Below are 20,385 nucleotides of genomic sequence, written 5' to 3' on the forward strand. Positions count from 1 at the left end.
TCCTTTAGAAAACTCTGCTGAAAGGTGCTTGTGTCTCGTCCTCCTTAAGTTATTTCAATGCTTATTCTCTACAGAGATAAAATACTTTGAATAACTGCCTGGATTTTTAAAAAATCAATTAAAATGTACTTCTGAATTTTGCCTCTCGAAATTTTACTACCACTCCTATAGTATTGTTTATTCTATTTGAACTGTAAATCCCTCCAGTGCCAAAAGCCTTGCAGGAAGGCTGGCAGGAATGAATGTTACTTAGCTTTTTATATAGACAATGTATCTTAGGGCATACAAGTAGGTTTACTGAAGTTGCTTGAAAGACCCCAGGTATGGTACTGCTGTGGTTCAAGTAGGTTTAAGTCAATGGAACTTTGTAGTACATTTTGTTGTTGATTTATGTTTTTGTTTAGTGCCCCTGTGTATGTAGGGAAAATGAGACTTTGTATTTTACAAGTCTCAGAAGACTACACAGGAAAGTGACTGTACTGAGAGTTTAATTTTCTGTGCATCAAAACAGTGAGCAAAAAGATTTCATGATAGCTTTTAAGAAAGGAGTTTCATTTTGCCATTAAGAAAAAGTTAAATCTCAAGATCTAGTACTTTGCCACCTGACAAAATTTTCTGAGACTAAATATCTCTGAAGAAAAGGTTTTTCTATTAGGCTTGAGCTGAAATTGATGCTAAAATCAGTGGCAATAAAAATATTTCAGAATATTTTCTGAAAAGAAAGATTTGGGAAAACAAATGAAATTTGTAAAATCCCCAGAGAGTTCATAAATTTTACATTCAGCTGATGCAAAAATAATGTATTATACCCAGAGCTGATACAATGAAGATATGAAACACTTCATCATATTAACCAGTATTTCTGAATACAGCAGGCAGTATATACTGTCATTGAATCTCCATTTAACTTCTGATCTAAAGTAGATATTTGTAAGCCATTGGCAATGAATTCTAGGAAACTTCATTTTAGTTTGCATAGAACTTGATTTTATTAACATTCATCATGGCTGTTTCTTTGTCCTCCACATGCTCTGACTTAAAATATTTCATGTCTGTATGTCACAATAAATGAAATAAATGATTTTTTAAACAAGGTCTAAAGCAATACTTAAAAAAAATCCATTCCTAAGGAGCAATTGCAAACAGCTGACAATTATATTAGCTGTAATGGAGCATGCCCCTGTATTCCTGTGGTGAATTTTATTGATGGGTCAGAAATGGAAAGGTTGGTTTGTAAAACACCAAACTGTTTAGCTGACTGTGAGTACTTACCCCAACAGTGAAATAAAAGGTCTCCAAAAAAGAAAAGCAGATCAAAAGCCCGAGTCTAGCACACAGGCATTACTTCCGCTGTCAGCACTTCTTCTCTCAGCACACTGCTAGCTGAGATCCAGATCTCCACTCTCAGAGGTTTCCATGAGTCCCCCAGGCAATGCCACGGCTGCCCTGATCTCGTGTTGGTGACACTGCTGCTCGGAGGGAGAAGCTGGGTTATGGGACTTCCCAAGGCCCCTTCCTACCAGCATGTCCAGAACTCTGTCAATTGCCATGTTAAATCTCAAGATCCAGTACCTTGCCAGATTAGCCCAGAAACTACTATGTAAATAGCCTTATAAAATTAGCTGCTCTCCTGCAGGTAGATAAGTCTTTTCCGGCACAAGTAGAAAAGAGCGTAGGCAGTTTAACAACAAAAGGCCTCCAGACTTGAAATGTTGCACATTTAATTGATGTTCAACTTACTTAAAATCCACTTCCGCTTAAATTAAAGCTAGTCCCATTATAATTACATTTGGAACACAGTTTCTTTTCATTGTAGGGAAATTGGTCCAAGATTACTGATTACTAAAACATTATGACCCTATAGCTTTGCCAGCATGGAAAACTGCAGTTTTGTCAGAAGGGGCAACCTTGGGCTAGATTTGGGATAGCATCTTTGGGAGACAGATGAACCAGCCTTTACATGGAGATAGGCCTGTTGCTGAACGTAGGGCTTCCAGTGGTTTCACTGTGCTGATAGCCACAAAGGAGAGTTCAGCTGTCTGTCAAGCAACCTTAGCAAACTGACAAGATAAGGGCTCGGTTTTTTATGTGACCATATGTCTGCGTTAGATTAAACGGCTTTTTTTGTGAGGCTCATTTTATGAACTGCTCTCAAATTCTTTCAGCATGTCTGAAATGGTCTCATAATTTGCCTTCTTCCTTGCTGCAAGAGGTATAAATGTGCCAAGGTACAGGACTGATCATTCCAGAGCAGAGCTCTTAGGTGCTCATCTTCCCTCTTGGTTCCCATGAACTACTGCATACTAACATTTCCCCTAGTGACAATTAAAGTAATTAGACTCCAATGAGTCAACATGATCTATAAAAAGAGGTCAGAACCCGCCTCCCACCTAAATGACCCTCTGCCACTTAGGAAGCACAAAGGGGACAAAGGTCTGCATGCACAAGGACAGCTGGGGATGCCCCCACAGTGCAGGTGGATGGCTCACAGGCAGGAGCCTGGCTGACAAAGGAGGTGAGATAACTTTAATTTTTCCACAACTACCTTCTAGTTTTCACATGGAAAGCAAATTCAAGCAAGAAAATGACTTGGCAGCAGTATCAGTTTCCATGTTCCTATAGCCTTGGCAAAATTATTTTGACTAACAAAATACACCAACAACTTTTAGATTTTGTTATCATTGCGGAAGAGAGCTAGAGGTAGGTAAGAGGAGTATCTTTACTTTGAAACCTCCCCTTTAAAAGAGTATCTAATGGGCAAACTCTAAGTACGTTCAAAACTGGAAAGAAGTCTGATGAAGTGGACAGGCAGAAGGCCAGGTCCTTTCAGACCTCAATAATTTTGAGCCGATCTTTTGTTGAGTCACCTGTTGTATCTGTGGCTTCCAACAAAATGGGTTTATAAGCCATTTACATAATTGTGAGTTTTACATAAACAAAAAGGTTTATGTACAGACCAGACTTCTCTGCCGGGGGCAGCCCTCCAGAAAGAGGTACCCACAATGTCATGACCTGCTGTGAGAGGTACCCACTTCCTCATACCGGGAGAACAGATGCAGTTGGTGCCCATGGTGGGCTGCCGGGAGGGGGCTGCCGGGGGGGCTCTGTGTGAAAGGATCCAGGGCTGCCCCGTGCCGGACACAGCCACCTCCAGCAGGTGTCAGCTGGCCAAAACCAAGTGTGTCAGCGATGTTGGTAGTGCCTCTCTGAAAACCTATTTAAAAAAGGGTAAAAGATGCTGTGCAGCACCTGTGAGAGAGGACTGGGAAAATGTGGGAGAAACAGCCCTGCAGACACCAAGACAGTGAAGAAGGAGGGGGAGGAGGTCCTCCAGGTGTTGGAGCAGAGATTCACCCGAGAGGGCATCTGGGTGGGCATCTGGTGGACAGACAAGTTCAGCCCATCACAACAGACCATCAGGGTGGAGGGAGATCTCCTAACACCGCATGGTGTGAAGCAATATGGCAGACCCAATTCCGCATCAGCTCCATGTCATCTCAAGGCCTGAGCCCACAGGACCCAAACTTCCTGCTAGAAAGAGAAAGATCGAGATGGACATCTGCAAGGCCCACAGTAGGCCCAGTGCTGAACACTGGACCCAACAGACACATCTTTCCTTTCCACACCTAACCAAATTTTCCCCCCTCTCTGTTTTTTCATTTATAGAGGAAAAATGGCAGAAGACCAGCCACACCTAAGTATTCAGATGTCAGACTCGAATACAAATGGCATCCCCAGCAGAAAGCAGTCCTCTGCAGCCTTAGCCGGCAGGGGAGGAAGCATACTAACTTTCCACAACATCTGCTATCACGTGAAGATGAAGACTGGGTTCTTGTGTTGTCAAAAAACAGCCGATAAAGAAGTTTTGAGAGATGTCAAGTACGTATTTAAACATCTTTTTAGAGTATGTGTATGTTTTATTTCTGTCCAGACAGATGAGTCCACTCATGTCCCTGAGCCACTAAGCACAATATACAGAATTTAATCAAGATTTAGAAAAATTATACGCATGTAAGGTTGCTTCATGTCTGCTATCAACTTAAGCTTCCTGCTAGGCCCCAGTGGTCCTCAGTCATTAGAGCTGAGCCTGTACAACAGAGAGCTCGTGCTGCTGGGTGCCGTTTCCCTGGCCCCAGGGAGGGACAGCCTTCGCAGCTGCTATCAGCATGGAGCACGCGAGCCAGCTGTGGTCGTTTTACACTACCTGGCACATCTCCCAGTGTGCCGTGGTGTTTGAGATACTGACAGCCTGTCCTCAATGCTTGTGTCTCTTTCCCTAAGGTGGGCATTGGGAAGGTAAATTTGGGGGATTTTAACTTAAAATGTTTAAGACAGTAATATAAACAAGGGTTAGGTTAACTTTGAAGAGTTGTAAAGTTTTCTAAGTTTTCTCTTTTTTTTTTTTTCCTCAACATTGAGCACTGCTGCAGTAAAGGAATCACATCATTATGGCCTTTGTTCAATAATCTATGCATAGAGTTTGCCCATTCACAGTTCAGCAGTTAAGCTAAGTGGGAAGTACTCATACAACATGCCATTCCAAGTCACCCATGACTTTCAGCTCCCTAACTCCAATTTCTATCATAAATATTCACCCTATTGTGTAGCTCTGTCTGTCCTGCTCTTTGCCCATGCAGTTTCCACACCTCCTAAACATGAGCTCTTAAAATCTTTCCTACTCTCCTCAATTGACTGACATTGGTCATTTGCAACAATGTGCGCAAAAGGCCCCTCTTGTGGCTTATTGTAACAGACCAAGGATTAAAACACATTATGCTTTCCTTTTTTAGAAAATGCAACATCCACATTTGTTTTGTTACATATTGGGGTTTTTTGTGTTAAAATCACATATAATGTAAGGTATGTATAATGTGTATGCTTCTTAATCTGTGGCACCACAAATCTCTATGGTAAGAAATTGAAGGAAACAAATATGCATCAGGAAGAGCAAAACCAAGCCTCTTAGGCTGCGCATCATTAGACTCTAAGAACAGCTATCCTGGGCCAGACCCACAGCCAAGTACTCAGATCGCTGATACCTGGATTGCTGATAACAACCAGTACCAGAGTGCAGTTCAAGATAAACCTGGTATCAAAACATACAGACAGGCATTTGTATGTGCAGCATGATTCTACACCAAAGCTTGTTGAACACATTTTAGGGCCTAGTCAGGAAAAATAGCAGTGACGCGTTCACATGTTCCAGCAAAAAGATTAAAAAAACCAAAGGCAGCAGTATTTCCATATACTGTATCATTTCTATAGGGTCTTTTCCTCAAATTCTTAAAAAAACATTTCTGTCTGGCTTTTGAGTTTCATGTGGCTTAAAATCAGATACAAAGAAACTATCAATGGCAGTTTCTGTAAGCACAGACAAATCCCTAGCACTTCTGTTGACTGGGACCATTATTCTCTCTGCTAAGTGAATAATACCTTTAGAACTGAATGTGGTTAAAGCAAGTGTGTGCTTCACTTCTAGAGATCCATGGGGGAAAAGCATGCATACAGGTTTTGCTACATTTTACTCAAGTTTCGTGTTGCCTTCATTATACGAAGATTAGTTCTTGAATTAGGAATAAAAACTAAGGTGGAGTTTGACTGATCATAAATATTGTTTGTGATCAGGCAGCTTCATTAATTCCAAAGTTAATGGGATGCAGAAGGTAGTTCTACAGATAATTTACACTAGCCTATCAGATGAAACAGTAAGAGAGCTAAAAACACCCTATCTATTTTGTAATACCTATCTGTTTTGTCTTACAGCGGCATCATGAGACCAGGACTGAATGCAATTTTGGGACCCACTGGCAGTGGTAAATCTTCGTAAGTGCCCTCTTCGCACTAGACAGAAATTACACCAAGGAGAAAACGAACCTGCACATATTTAGCAGTAATGGACAATACTTTCAGGGAAAGATTTTGTTTTCATTTAGGTCTATGCAAATCTCACTGGTTTCTGAGAAATACCTGAATGTAATTCAATTTTAGTCCACATCTTATGTATCATTTTAGGTTAAGCTCGTATTATTGAATGAGTTGACAGAAATGCAGTATGAAGTTGCACAGATCTCATTTAATTAGGAAACCAGGACAGAAGAAACTCAGCCCTTGAAAGTTGCTGGGGTTTTTCTAAATAGCAAATGTTTAACATGGGACGTTTCTGGGTAGCTGTTCGTTCCATGAGCTGGGTTTATGGCCCAGAGAGCTTACCTCCTACATGCCTGTCTGATAAAGTAACCAACTTTTCTCCTAGTCTACTTGACATTTTGGCCGCAAGGAAGGAACCCCATGGGCTTTCCGGTGACATTTTGATCAATGGAGCTCCTCAGCCTGCCAATTTTAAATGTACCTCTGGATACGTAGTACAGGTAAGTAATTTTTATCACTATGGATTTTATTGTCCCCTTCTGACTGCAGTTGTAAGAAGTTGCTCCAGGATTGCAAGTGCCTTGCCTTGATCAGGAATCAAGGCTGGTACAGTAGTAGCTCTCCACTCATCCACCCACCCCAGGAAAGAGACTCTGCTCTGTATTTGAGTCTCTTTCCTTAATGCTCTACAGTCAACGGGAGTGGACGCTTTGGATCCCTCCTTGTTCTCCATTTGGAGAATACAGCTTGTATCCCCGCTTGCCCAGGGACAATGTCACTAACTCCCATTCTGAGAAAAACCTTTTTCCTGCCAGGATGGGCTGGGGAGAAAGACATGTGAAGGACAAAAGAAGGAAAACCACATTCCTGTTTTCATTTCTTTCCCCTTCCCACCACTGTGATCAGCACTATGCTTGCAGTTTATCAAGACCTGAAAAGCTGCATCTAGGAAAACCCCTTATAAAAGTATGGTCAGCATGTTACAGAAAGGTAGTCTCTCTAAACACACATAAATCTCTGAACTTCCTACAGATTCCTTTTGCAAGAGACATGCGGCTAATATCTAAAAAACTTACTGTCCTTCTTCCTTTGCTGAAACAATCTTGGAAAACCTTCACCCCACCTCACATGGACTAAACCTCTAGTTTCCTTCCTTCTCTTCTCCCTGCTCTTACCTGTGGTGGGCTGCAGCTGCTTTAACAAATGCACCGTGATAGTGACCTGAGCTGTAGTTGCTCCTTAGGTCCCTTTAACTCTTCAGGTTCTCACCCTAACACTTCCAAAAAACTGAATAAGGTAAGAATACGTGAGGGATAGTTTTGAATACGTTCATCTTTATGCATGTTGATATCATGCATTATATGGAGGATGTTCCTATATTGCCTCGCTTTATGAATAAAGGCATGTACAATTATGTGCATGAAATCAACTCTCTGCTATGACACAGGCATTGAAGATGCACCTTACCACATGTTCTGGCAGTTACTACTGCATGCAAGGACAACAGAAAACACTGGTAGATGCAGTTCTCAGAGTCAAAATCAGAAATTGCTAAGCAAGCACCGAGTAACTATATTTTTTTTTTTTTTTAATGAAGGATGATGTGGTGATGGGAACCCTGACTGTAAGAGAAAATTTGAAGTTCTCAGCAGCGCTCCGTTTGCCAAAATCAGTGAAGGAACAGGAAAAAAATGAACGGGTGAATCAGATCATCAAGGAACTGGGTTTGAGCAAAGTAGCAGATTCCAAAGTAAGGTGTATAAATACGGTGCTTAAATCACAAACAAATTATAAGTAAGCGATTTATTTACTTAACCAAATGGCTCAGCATGACAGATGATAGAAAAAAAAAGTTAAAATTAAATAGAATATTGCAGTAATACAATAATTAGTAACATTTCTGTATGGCAAATCTGTACAGACTCCGCGCTGATACTGACATATGCTATTACATTGTGGGGAAGGGGAAAGGTAGTCTGTGGTTGGAGAAAAAGAGAACACCTCAAGTAATACTAATGTTAAGAAACAGCCTATGTGTGAGGTAACATCTACATCTGTACCTGAGAGTAGGGTCAAAATTTCTTACAACTCTTCCCGAATGCTACCATGTTGGTAGGGTCCTGTTTACTCAAGTATTTGGCATCAGGTCAAACGAGGCAAGTTTCTTGTTTTGTGGCAGGTTGGCACCCAGTTCACTCGTGGCGTGTCTGGAGGAGAGCGGAAAAGGACCAATATTGGGATGGAGCTCATCACAGATCCTGACATCTTGTTTTTGGATGAGCCAACTACGGGACTCGATGCCAGTACTGCTAACGCTGTCCTGCTGCTACTGAAAAGGTGATGGCATTGGAAACAGCTTCCAGTTTTCACCATTCAACTCTGCTACATTTCAGTTGTATTTGACTTAAATTACAGTTAGAATGAGCAAACAGGGAAATAAGACATGTAATTGTTTACTAGCAAGCCACGGCTGCAAAGAGGGTAGGAAAAAGGCTGGATGAATTCTCTCACTCCAAAGCAGCTGCCCACAGCAGTACACAAAGTGCCTTGCACAAAGTGTGTGCATGCCAGGACTGCAATTTGTCGATGACAGCTCTCATGGACAGCTTCATTTATTTTCATATCTGCCTGGGCCAGAAAAGTGATAAAATGCCTGTTGTGCAGTGTAGTAAGGTCATTGATTTTAATATGGATTGTAGTTAGAACACATAGCTAGTCTCCCCATCACAAAATCTCAGGCCTATCTTTGGGAAAACAAGCATAAGACACGCCCTAATAGCAGTGCAAATCATTTTGCATTTACTACAAGCAAAGATGACTGAAACGCCTCTCTCTGGAGCTTTCTGTGTGTATCAAAATTTTCCCAGGACCTTCCCCTCCAACAACATTCCCAGTGACAAGAAACTTTCTTTTCTCACACAGACACTATAAATTTGACCTAAATATTTTCTTTCTCTTTTTTTTCCCCTTCCCCCTCCCCTCTCTGGCACACCAAGTTAATCAAATTTAACCAAGGCTTAACTGAACTTGCAAATTCTCTTATCTACACACTGAATCCACTTGCAAAGCTAACATCTCTGTCATTCTTCACATTCAGGATGGCAAAACAAGGAAAAACAATAATCTTCTCCATCCACCAACCTCGGTACTCCATATTCCGACTGTTTGATAATCTGACGCTGCTGGCTGCAGGGAGAGTGCTGTACCATGGGCCCGCTCAGCACACCATTGAGTACTTCCAGTCTATTGGTAAGCATAACTCACAGCAGGGCCAACTGCAGCAACACCTTTAGTTTCCACTAACCTGAATAAAACACCAATAATGCTTGATGAGAATTGGATGTAGTGTGTATTAGGAAGCCCAGGATTTTAACAGACTAAGCATTTCTCTTCGTGTTTCACCTCTTGACCCGTACACGGGTTTGGATGATAGGGCTGACCTCTAGTCAGCTGTTCCTGGGCGCATCTTAATTAGACAAAGCTCAGGCTAGGGTTGAGAAGGGCACATTGCTGGCTGTCACCTTGCTTTCACTGACAGACCTCTCTGGCAGTACCGTTCATTTCTTGGGTAAGCACAGACCTTTTGAAGACTGCAACGCTTATGCTGCAGGCTGCTCAGTGGCACAATGGCGTGGCTGTGTTCATGACGGCCATGCACAGCCTTCTGCCAGTCACATAACTACCACTTAGGGCTTGTAATGCTGTCACCGCAGGCTACGAGTGTGAGCCATACAACAACCCTGCTGACTTTTTCCTGGACGTCATTAATGGAGACTCCACTGCAGTGGCAATGAGCAAGACTGATGAAGCTAACACAGGTATGAAACCCAGAGCTGAGTGAAATTATCATAACATGTATTTTTTCAGAAGGTGTCCAGCACAACACAGAAACATCAGTTACAGGTGTCAGACAACCAATAACCATGTGGTACAAGTGTATGGTTATTTGTATGCAATGAGAGTATTATGTACTGCTGAACCATGGAAAAAAAAAACCCCACACTGTTCCTAAATCCTTTTTGTTTATACGTGGAAAATAATTAGCAAAAATTGAAATAAGTACCAAATTCACCTACAGCCCTACTATATAAAATATTCTTGTCTATGCAAGAATAGTTTGCCTCTGATAAATAGATATTTAGTAAATTATCATTGCTATCTGTTTCTTCATAAACTGACCTGTATCCTTTTGTGTCACACTCAAATTGTGAGATGTTAAAGGTGAAAGGATATTTGTCTGTGTTGAAGTTGTAATGTCTGGGAATGTAAGAAACTGTTTTGTTACCTCTCAACACAGAGAAAGAACTTTTTTTATCTTCAAGGCAAATCAGCTGAAGTCCTGCAGAAACAGCGATGATGAACCAGGACAATTGTTCCAGCTAGGGACATAATTTGATGCAGTTATGACTTGTATTTTTTATCTGATGGAAAGGTTTATCTGTTATGAAATTACTGTTTTCCTTCCTCCGAGTAAGAGGGGGCAGAGATAAGGAACCAGTGTTCTCTTGACGCTTCCCCGAAGTTGTGATAAGGCAGAAATTATCTCCAAACCAACAAATCAAACCTCACTTACATTCAGTAGCATGCCTTTTCATCCTGTCTGTTGCTACTCATTAATAGCACACTCTCTTTTCACATGAATGAAAAGGGAAATGAAATAATGAACATGCTATGTGCCTCAACAGACAGTTTCACTACATCTTTACCAAAATGCTGACTGCGTTCAGGGCCTGACTAATATTACAGTTGGCAATACATGTTGTATTTGTCATTGGAAAAGCACACACTGGACTACAGTTGAGAAAAAAAGGACCTCCAGCTGAAATTTCTTTATGACAGACTCAGAAGCTTGATTGATGTAGACACACACAGGATTACCTGGATCTACAAGCCTTGGAGGTCTAGGATTACCTCATCAGATCTGCAAAACAGATCACTTATGGAAACCTGGGGGGGAAAATATCACTTTTTGATTAAAATGAGATTGCTGCCTGTTTGAAACTTCATCGACGGACAAGGGTTTACCTAGTCAGTCTGCTGTGAAGCCACTGCCTGTGGGACAGGTTGCACAGACAAACACAGAGTTTTGGTCTTATGCATACCAACTCTTTTGAATTGCATGCTATGAGACTGAGAGCAATGAATCACTGGAACTAAATAGGCATAGTAATTCTTCTGGTTTGTTACTAATTCTCCCACCCCCACAAAAGTCTTCTGGCTTAACTCCTAAACAATCTTCCCATCCCTTACATAAATGGTCATATTTCTTTTTAATCATTTCAGCAGAGAGCACTGAAGAATGCAGTGAATATGATAAAACCTTAGCTGAGAAGTTAGCAGAAAAATACTCCAACTCTGCCTACTACCAAGAAACAAAAGCAGTACTAGAGAATATTTCTTTGGGAAATAAAAAGAAAACAAAAGCAGTTTTCCGACAAATCACATATGCTAATTCCTTCCTTCACCAGCTGAAGTGGGTGTCCAAGCGCACATTTAAAAATCTGGTAGGAAACCCTCAAGCTTCCATAGCTCAGGTAATGCTATTTGTATCTAACTTTTTGTGATATATGTTGAATTTATTCTACTCCTGTATTAGATAATTCATTGGGATGGTTTTGCCTTTTGATATTTTGACTACAGTAAGCATCTTAAAAAAAGAGTGTTGAAGGTCTGGAAATCTGATTCACTAGAAGGTGTCCTGAATGCTCCCAAATAAGCAGCATGACTGACTGTTCAGGAATTAATTTTGGACTACTGAAAGACCTTGGGAGGCAGGATCTTTTCCAGCAGGGTATTCTGCTACTCCTGGCCAGGAAATCCCAAGTAGTTTCGTCCATTTGCTCAAGAACATTCTTCAGACTCAACTCTTATTGTCCAGGCTTGGCACTGTGGGGTTTGGCCTCAAATCTTCTCCGCCCCAGGGAAAGTTCACAGACTACGCTTGCATGCTTAATTAAACTTCCACACACAACGAAGTGTTGGCAGTTGCCTCAAGTGTAAAAATATTTTCACAGTCTCATAATGTTTGTGTTGTTTAGTCATTTGACTGTTCATAATGGCGATGATGTCTTCTGAAGAAGACGTGATGAAGACCACAATAAGGGTCTAGCACCTGCTACAGAAGATGAGCATGTTCTAAATGACTGGCCCTGCTAGTGCTGCTTTTTCAGAAGAATCAGAACCAAAAGTGTTGATTTCTTCAAAGCTGCACATTGCCTTCAAAAATAAAGAATGCCTGGCTGACCTCTGCAGAACAACTAATCCTCAGGAATTCCCTAATTCACAAGCCAAACTCTGCAGTCCCAGTGCCAGCAAAACTCCCACTGCAATTCTCAGCAATTCTAGAAGAGCCAATAGAAAAATTGGTCCTGAGCCAGGGGTATAAATTATCTTCATCATGGTTTATATAACGAGTGAACAAACAGCCAGTGTGGAGGGGAAATGAGTCCAGAATCCCAGAGGTGAAAAGGCTTTGAGTATGTGTGTGTGTCTGTATGCTGATACTATGGAGATCCTTAATAATTGCTTTGTAAAAGCTTGACCTTGTGACAAGAATTAGACTCTCGAGGATCTCGTAATACCCCAAGGTTAATGGTCCCAACTTGTTTCGCACAATCTTTTCTATCTCCCCACCCTCATTAGGGATGGATTTTACAAGCATTCTTTGAGAGGTACACAGTTCATTAAGCCTTTTTTCATTAATCTACTCCAAATTGGTCTTGAAATGATCCCTGCTTTCCACTGCAATTGGCTTAGGAGCTGAATTATCCCTGATATTTGCTTCTTTCGGCAGGATTTTAGCGATATGGTACCACAGATCAAGGGGTTTATAGTATTATGATTCATGTATTGCTCACACTTAAAAATGACAGAACTGTCTGATACCAGCAGTCCTTCTGAGATTTTTGTAATTTATATTTAACATGAAAAAAGTGTAATACACACACTTAAGTCCTTTAAATTGTATCCTTGAGGCAGCTGATATCTTTGCCATTTAAATTGTATCACAGACTGCAAATATCAGTACACCTATAGCACAATTGTACTATCTTGTTCATGTTAAAAACAATCCTGTGAATAAGATGGCTGACAGAGTCCAGCAATTACACACTGTGGAGCATGAAAATAAACTGTCACCCTGAAACCTGTTGTCAGGAAAGACTGCTTTTGGTTATTGGTTGCCAGGATCAAAGTAGCATTTATGGCTCCAGGGAAAGCCCAGCTGAAGCACTGCACTGAAGAGCCATGGTCAGCTCTAAAGCTGACGTTACTCTTGTCACTGACGGGAGAAGGGGAGCCACCAGCTGTCGCAACGAGGATGAATGGTGGAGAGTATCAGTAAGGAGAGAGGAGAGATGTTGCAATACATCACCAATTAACTTAAAGACAACCTCCAAGAATGGCTGAAACAGTGGTGGGGGAAAGGAGCTTGGCTGAGGTGCACATGATGCTGGGGTTCCTCTGGGGAAAGGTGTTATTCCCTTTTTCTAACCTGCCCCACCTATTGTGGGGCCCTGCTATTGTCCTCCTCCCATTGCTGGTGCTAGCACCCTCCCAGCACGCCCAGAGCAGTTCCCCCAGGTCACAGATCTGGCCCGGCAGGAGGTCGGGGGAAAAGCTGGCATGCTGTTGCAGGAATGTGCCTCCTGCCAGCGCCACCGCAGAATAGTAAAGCAGCAGCTGAAGCTCCTGTGCTGTCCCTCCTTTCTAGCTGCCCCAGTGCCTCGCCAGTGCCTTGCTGGCGTGAGGCAGCAGTAGCTGGCTGCCGCTGAGGGCAGGTGGCACTGGGGAGCTGCTGTGTCTCACAGACACCTCTCAAAGGATACTGAGGCACAAGACTCAAAGTACTGCTGTGCTGCAGGCTGCTATCCGCCCCATTGACTCTCTTCCCAGCTTGGATAGCTCTTCTCCTTTCTGAAAACACTTCCTGTCGACCTACACTCACCCACGACATATTTCAAAAAAACTACTGAAGCTTTGAAAGCAATGAGAATAATACTTTTCCTCTTCTTTTCTTTTTTACATTTAGCTATATGTTACGGCTTTTCTAGGACTGGTTGTAGGTGCCATTTTCTTTGGACTTAAAGAGGACTCCTCTGGACTACAGAACAGGTTAGTCGGTTTAGGTACTGAATATCCCAAAATTCCATAAAGCTCCCTCATCATTGCGATAGGATAATGAACAGCTTGGAGGCTGACAAGGAACCCGCAAGCTCTTTATGAATTGTATCTAGCTCTTTAAAGCCAATGCTTCCCTTCAGATCAGTAGAGAAGGCCAAGCCTACGTTAGTGACTTTGAAGGGAGGATGTTATTCTGCCTCTAGGAAGGTCCCTGCAGAACTGAGAGGGGGATGCAGTTCTGCCCTGCCATGCTGTAACTTGGACAAACAGTCCAAATGAAGCGAGTAACGCTACTTCTCTAGAATGACATTTTTCAGTGCCAGTCAGGTTGCTGAAAACGCTGAACAGCAACAATATGACATCATATTAAAAAGGCTTAATTCAGCATGGCAGCATTTTAACTTCTTTTTCTGCAAAGATTTCCCCAAGATAAAAAGATTAAATATTAAATATACAGACTTGGCTACATAACCCTGGGTAACTAAAGCTTTGATCTTGCAACTGCTTCTATATAGTTGGAGTTTACCAGCAGTAAGTCAGAAGGTGCATCTAAAGCTAGATTTAAACATTATTCTGGTCTATGTATCATTTTGACAGCTGTATGTACATCACTTGACAAATGGGTTTGCAACTAAGAAAGCTCTGGATTCTTAGTCTTAAAACACTACATAGCATTTACTTTTAAAAGGCCCAGTTTTAAATTAGATATGAAAGTGTAAAAGCAAAGCCTTAAATTTTAGTGGAAAAGGTGAAAACAACTTCTCACGTTGCTTATTCAGCTCCTCACAGTTTGCATCAGACAAATGCCTCACAGACAGAATTTTTAACACGTCAGGAAATTACGTTTTTTAAAAAAGGAAAATCAGTTCATTTTCTACCCTTTGACTGCATCAGAAAACATACTGTCCTCACATGTGAATAACAAATACTGCCTGTACCACATCTGCTTCAGGCTTGTTAGTAGCCAAGCCTTTTCCCACGCAACTTGGGATGGAACGGTATATACTGCCAAGCTCCAGGCACTACGGTTGGATTTACGTACGCTGTAGTGGAAACACTACATTTACATCACATTTTTAATAACAGCTTGCTGTTTTGCTTTTTGTAGAGTGGGTGCAATGTTCTTTCTGACCACCAACCAGTGTTTCAGCAGCATCTCAGCTATTGAACTCTTTGTTGTGGAAAAAAAGATATTTACGTAAGTGAAACATACAAAAAGCTTATCAGGGACTACTATTAGAGAGTTTGTTTGGTTTTGCTGCTGTAGTTAATTGTCATTTAAGTACACCTAGTGCAGAGTTTTCAAATGATTTCGCTGTTAGTGCTCACTGCAAATGTATTCTTTTAGCCTGTTAGTGAGTTGTCTGCAAATCCCCAAAACAGTTATGTGTGATTACAGACGGCTCAGAATTTAAAATTATTAACATATATAGGAAAAAACCCCTGAATACTCACTTTAGGTATTGATTAATAAGTTTGTGACTTGCTAGTGAGGACAATAAGTACTATCTAACTGGATTCTTTCAAGCTATGCAGATTACACTGTACAGAAAAGGAAAATTATTTAAGCATTACTCTCTCTGTTTTGACAACATGACACATACATGTACTACAAATTATGTACACAAGTATCCATATTCATTTGCATATGAAAATGCCACCAGTAGTATAGTGCGTGGCTTACTGGACATTGCAGCCTAACCATAAAAGAACTTTTTTTTTCCAGTTTGAGCTAGAATTCATTTGTCTCCAAGTGAAAATAATCTTACTGTTTTTTAGTGATTAAATTTATAATATGCTGTATATTCCTCTGTGTTCCAGACATGAATATATCAGTGGGTACTACAGAACATCTGCATATTTCATCTCAAAGCTAATGGCTGATTTAATACCCATGAGGACTATACCAAGCATCATCTTCACCTGTATAATATACTTCATGTTAGGCAAGTATGGTCTCCTACAGTCCTATAAGGTCTCCCACCTCCTCAATAAATCAACACGGCACTCCCATTTTATACATGTGCATGTATGCATGTATATTTATATAGGCTACAGCATTACATCGGCATGGCAGTAGTTACTGCGCTTGCTTTTATCATACCATGCTGTTTTACAGAAAAGATAAGCATTCATGTCAGAATCTGTGACCTGTCTTACCTCTACCATCCCTAGAAGGAAGTGTGCCATAACCATTACTATATAGGTTTGATTCATTCCTTTTCATTTATGGCCATCTTAGTTTCTGGTGACTTCTACTAGATCCTTTTTCTATCCTTGCAACACCTATCAGAGAAAAAGGTTTGTTTCAAGAACTTAATATTGTGCAAATTAATATCAGCTTGTTCTTTTTGGTGAAATGCCTTCTGGTTAGTGAGTAGGCTTTGAAAATTGCTGGCACCAACTTTTACAGCCCTAGAACACCTTCAAACATCATCCTCAAAACACGTCCCAAGCGCACCATTTTGCTATGGTAAGGTTTCAGATCATGACATCCTTCTGGGATGTCCCAAAAGCTTGAAAGTGCAAGCAAAATTTAAAAATAATCACAGTTTGCTTTGGTCTGAGTTTTCTTCCCTAAGGAATAGGGAACAAGGCTGCATCAGCAAGAGGCTCTCAGACTGAGAAACTGGAGTGAGATAGACCTTGTTACCAAATCCATAGCCACCCAAAGGCCACTAGGTCCATTAGGAGAGCTCTCTACAGGAAACAAGTGAAATGCTGTAGAACTGCTGCTCATGGAGGTGCACTAGAAACTTCTCCTTTGATAGACTACTTGAAGCCACAGTGAAGCCTTCACCTTGGACTGTGTGGAGTACAGTACTGTAACTTCTACCCATTCTGCTATCTCCAGTGTTACTGCAGTTACAGGCATACTCCTTATTCACCCTGTCCTCTGCTGACAGGCCATGCACAGATGGGCTGTCACAAGCCCCACTGCAGTCTTGAGTCTCAGCGAGGTAGCCTATGCTGTCAGACACAATGTATTCTGTAGGCAGGATACACTACTTAAGTCAGGATAGTGTTCAGGTTATGGTAGAGCTTTTGGCAGGATCATACTGAAACCCTTCTTGTTCTGATCTTTAAGGTTTGAAACCAACAGTAGAAGCCTTCTTTACAATGACGTTTACCCTTATGATGGTGTCCTACACAGCCACTTCTATGGCACTAGCCATTGCAGCAGGACAGAGCGTGGTCGCTGTAGCAAACCTGCTCATGACTATCACATTTGTTTTTATGATTGTGAGTAGCATTATTCAGTTTTCTAGACTGAATCCTGAAATCCTAGAAATGCTGAAATCTAGAAATCCTACCAGCACAGAGTTCAGCTGAATTCTGCAAAATGACTGTGGGGTCAAGCATGTCGAATATCCTGATTTGTCTGATTTGAATATTCTGATACTGTGGGGTCAAATATTCTGACTTGTCCTTTTAACTAACAAGAACTCGGGGACTGGGAGGCTGGGTGTGAGGGGCAGGGGAGAGTGGTTCTCTGTGGCTTTGGCAGCCAGCATGCTGCCCAAAAGGTAGAAAAGCAGCCTAGAGCTACATTTTGTTCATTCTCCTTGAGCTTTGCCAAAGGCAGATTTGGCTGTCTAAGGACATGAGCCGCAGCCTCCTGCTCTCTGAGACCACTACCATAGCTGCCTTTCTCAGCTGCAGAGCCAAGCATTGGGCATGTTAGAACTGGAAAACACACAAACAGCTACAGTTAGAAGACAGGCGCCATGAACTATGAGGCAGCACTGAACCAACAGCCAAAAACCACATTGGCCCAGACTCGGGGCACACAAGCAAAAGAGTGCGGAAGCTCCACACACCCAAGTAACAGCAGACAGTTCACATGAACCCATGTGGGACCCACAGAAGGGAAGCATCTTGGTTTAATGCATGGGTGAAAGCATTCCCTGTTACTTTTTGGGAGAAGGACCACATGGGGTTATGGTCCAAAGCTGGATAACAGAAATTATCCCTTCCCTCTCCCATGTTCTTCCACTTGAAGAGTTTCTTCCTCTAGAAATGCCTTCCCACTTGCTTTTAATCTGAAGAAGCAGAGGCAAGAGCTAGAGAAGAACACATGGTAACAGCATGTAATTTGTAACTTGTTTTGTTGTTGTGGCTTTTTTGTAATCCTTGCCTCTAGATTTTCTCTGGGTTGCTGGTGAATCTTACAAGCATCATGTCCTGGCTCTCCTGGCTCAAATACTTTAGCATCCCTCGATACGGAATGACAGTAAGTGCTGTATTTTCCTGTGTACAGACTTGGAAAAGATTTGCTAGAAAGGAATGTCTTTACTCATGATAAAGAAAACTCCAAACTTTATGGGCTAATGAGCAAAAGGTGAGCTAGTCAAATACAGCAACCTCTGAACATAGTGCAGTATCTTGAAACAAGAAAGGCTTCTCATCAGCCATCATCCACTGCTGTTTAGAGAGCTCATTTCTGTAACTTGGAAACAACTCATATGAGAAAGACACTAAACAACTACATCCACTGGAATGCAGCTGGACAAAAAATGATACAAAGAACAATGTTATCCCTAAAAAACAATTATTCTCTCTTCCATCAATCAAACGAAAACTTGTCAAGCTAAAATGTTTCTCCTAATTTTTGATAATTTAAGCCAGGGTGACGTTTTGTTGAGAAATTTGGGCTTTAATATGCCTGCACAGAAGTAGTCTAGCCTGGGGGAAGTGTTAAAGCCTGGTGACGCACATGTGGACTGCATACAGTCCTCTCTTAAAAGAACCATGCTGCTCAGTTAAAAAATGGGGAATTGGCCAACGTAATAAATAGTGACATCGTCATGTTTTTAGAATAAATTTGAATTGAATTATATCCAATCTTGTTAATGTATCATTACTTTACCTACTAATTTCTGTTGTCATTGTTTCTTTTATTTTAAAAGGCTTTACAAATCAATGAATTGACTGGTCTGAACTTTTGCAGCAGTGGTAACAACACAAATTCAATCAGCAATGTTAACTATCGACAGATAAGCCAGCCGTAAGTATTTTGGTACACTAAAATGAATCTCACTACCAGTAACTTACAAAGTCCTAGAGCATGTCTGTTCATGAGACTCACTGATGACCAGAATCTGTGAATTTTTATATGGAAAATGAAGTTTTGACTGGGTTCTTGCATTCTGTCTGCAGAGAACATTCTGCTTTCTATCATATTTAGTATTTATAATACTAGAAATATCTGGCATTATGCTTCTCACTTTTCTTTAAACTGAGTTTACTGAAATACATACACACACACTACAATTACACAGCCTCACAAAATCCCTTTCAGTTTCCTACAGGAAGCTCATTGTAGATACAAGAAAAACAAATTTACAAATAGAAAATAAAATAGTAACATATAGCTGGTGTTTGCCTGGCCTACTATAGACATGAAATCATACCACAACTTCTAGGGATCTTCCTAGATACTTCACACTAAGTTTATAAATGTGTGTGTATTTATCCATAGGTGGTGTACTGGAGATGAGTATCTGAAAAATCAAGGCATTGATGTGAGTAGCTGGGGCCTGTGGCAGAACCACCTGGCTCTCGCCTGCATGACAGTAATATTCCTTACCATTGCATACCTGAAGCTGCACTTCATGAAGAAGTTCTCTTAAAACCAGAATGAAAAACGCAATTCCCACTGTTCAGTAGTTTGATAAACTGTGCAACTGACTTGATTCTTTTTTAAGAGACCTTCCTTTGTACTTTGTTTATGATTACACAAGTCAACAATGTGAATGCCATATTAAGTACTTAGTATTACTTTGCTGAAATGTCTAGCATGCCTCAGTTCTCTTTGCCATAAAAAAGTATATAACTATTAATTTCTTCAAGAGAATACTGTCTTTCTGCACGTTCTAGCTATGAATTTGTTAAACAATGAAACTAATATTTAATGACTTAACCCCCCAAAAAATAATGGTTCCATACTTTAATTTTAAACACCCACATTCACTGGCAAGTGATTCAGTCCAAAGTGGTGCTTATCAGGACACAAGCTGCAGCCTCGACTGCTAATGTGGTCACAGCCCATGTGAGACACTGACAAAAGCATCCTCTCCGTCCCAGTGCACATCTCATGCTCTCTTCTACTTGGGAATCATTACTGCTCTAGTGTGCTTGATTAATGCCATCAAGTTTCTCCTTACCAAGCTCGAGTGGTAGAAATACCATTTCTTAAATAGATGTGGCTGTATACTTTCTTATTCTGCCAGTTTGCATAACCCTTGTATTGAAATTTGCATTTTCTCTGCGCAATTGCAAGACATCTTCACTGTCCTGTTACTGCTGCTATCAGGAGTTCTTAGACTTTTTTGATGACACCCCGTTTGTAAGAGACCGCAGGTTGCAGCAAGCCTTTCCCGGCAGCCCAGCTTT

General features: G+C 41.2%; 1 protein-coding gene across 1 annotated transcript; it reads left to right on the plus strand.

The window, feature by feature from the left end:
• Nucleotides 1–3,673: 3,673 nt before the first annotated feature.
• On the plus strand, nt 3,674–19,832 carry ABCG2 (ATP binding cassette subfamily G member 2 (JR blood group); the record flags this gene model as incomplete). The annotated part of the gene is made up of 15 exons (XM_081998818.1): nt 3,674–3,879; nt 5,764–5,823; nt 6,254–6,368; nt 7,466–7,618; nt 8,048–8,205; nt 8,966–9,117; nt 9,582–9,686; nt 11,152–11,402; nt 13,898–13,980; nt 15,098–15,187; nt 15,811–15,935; nt 17,078–17,232; nt 18,134–18,223; nt 18,900–18,997; nt 19,472–19,832. 15 exons carry the CDS (start codon nt 3,674–3,676, stop codon nt 19,620–19,622), a joined length of 1,992 nt encoding a protein of 663 aa, XP_081854944.1. The 3' UTR covers nt 19,623–19,832.
• Nucleotides 19,833–20,385: the final 553 nt, after the last annotated feature.

This window comes from Phaethon aethereus (assembly GCF_964289735.1).
Source record: "Phaethon aethereus genome assembly, chromosome: 4".
Taxonomy (NCBI): Eukaryota; Metazoa; Chordata; class Aves; order Phaethontiformes; family Phaethontidae; genus Phaethon; species Phaethon aethereus.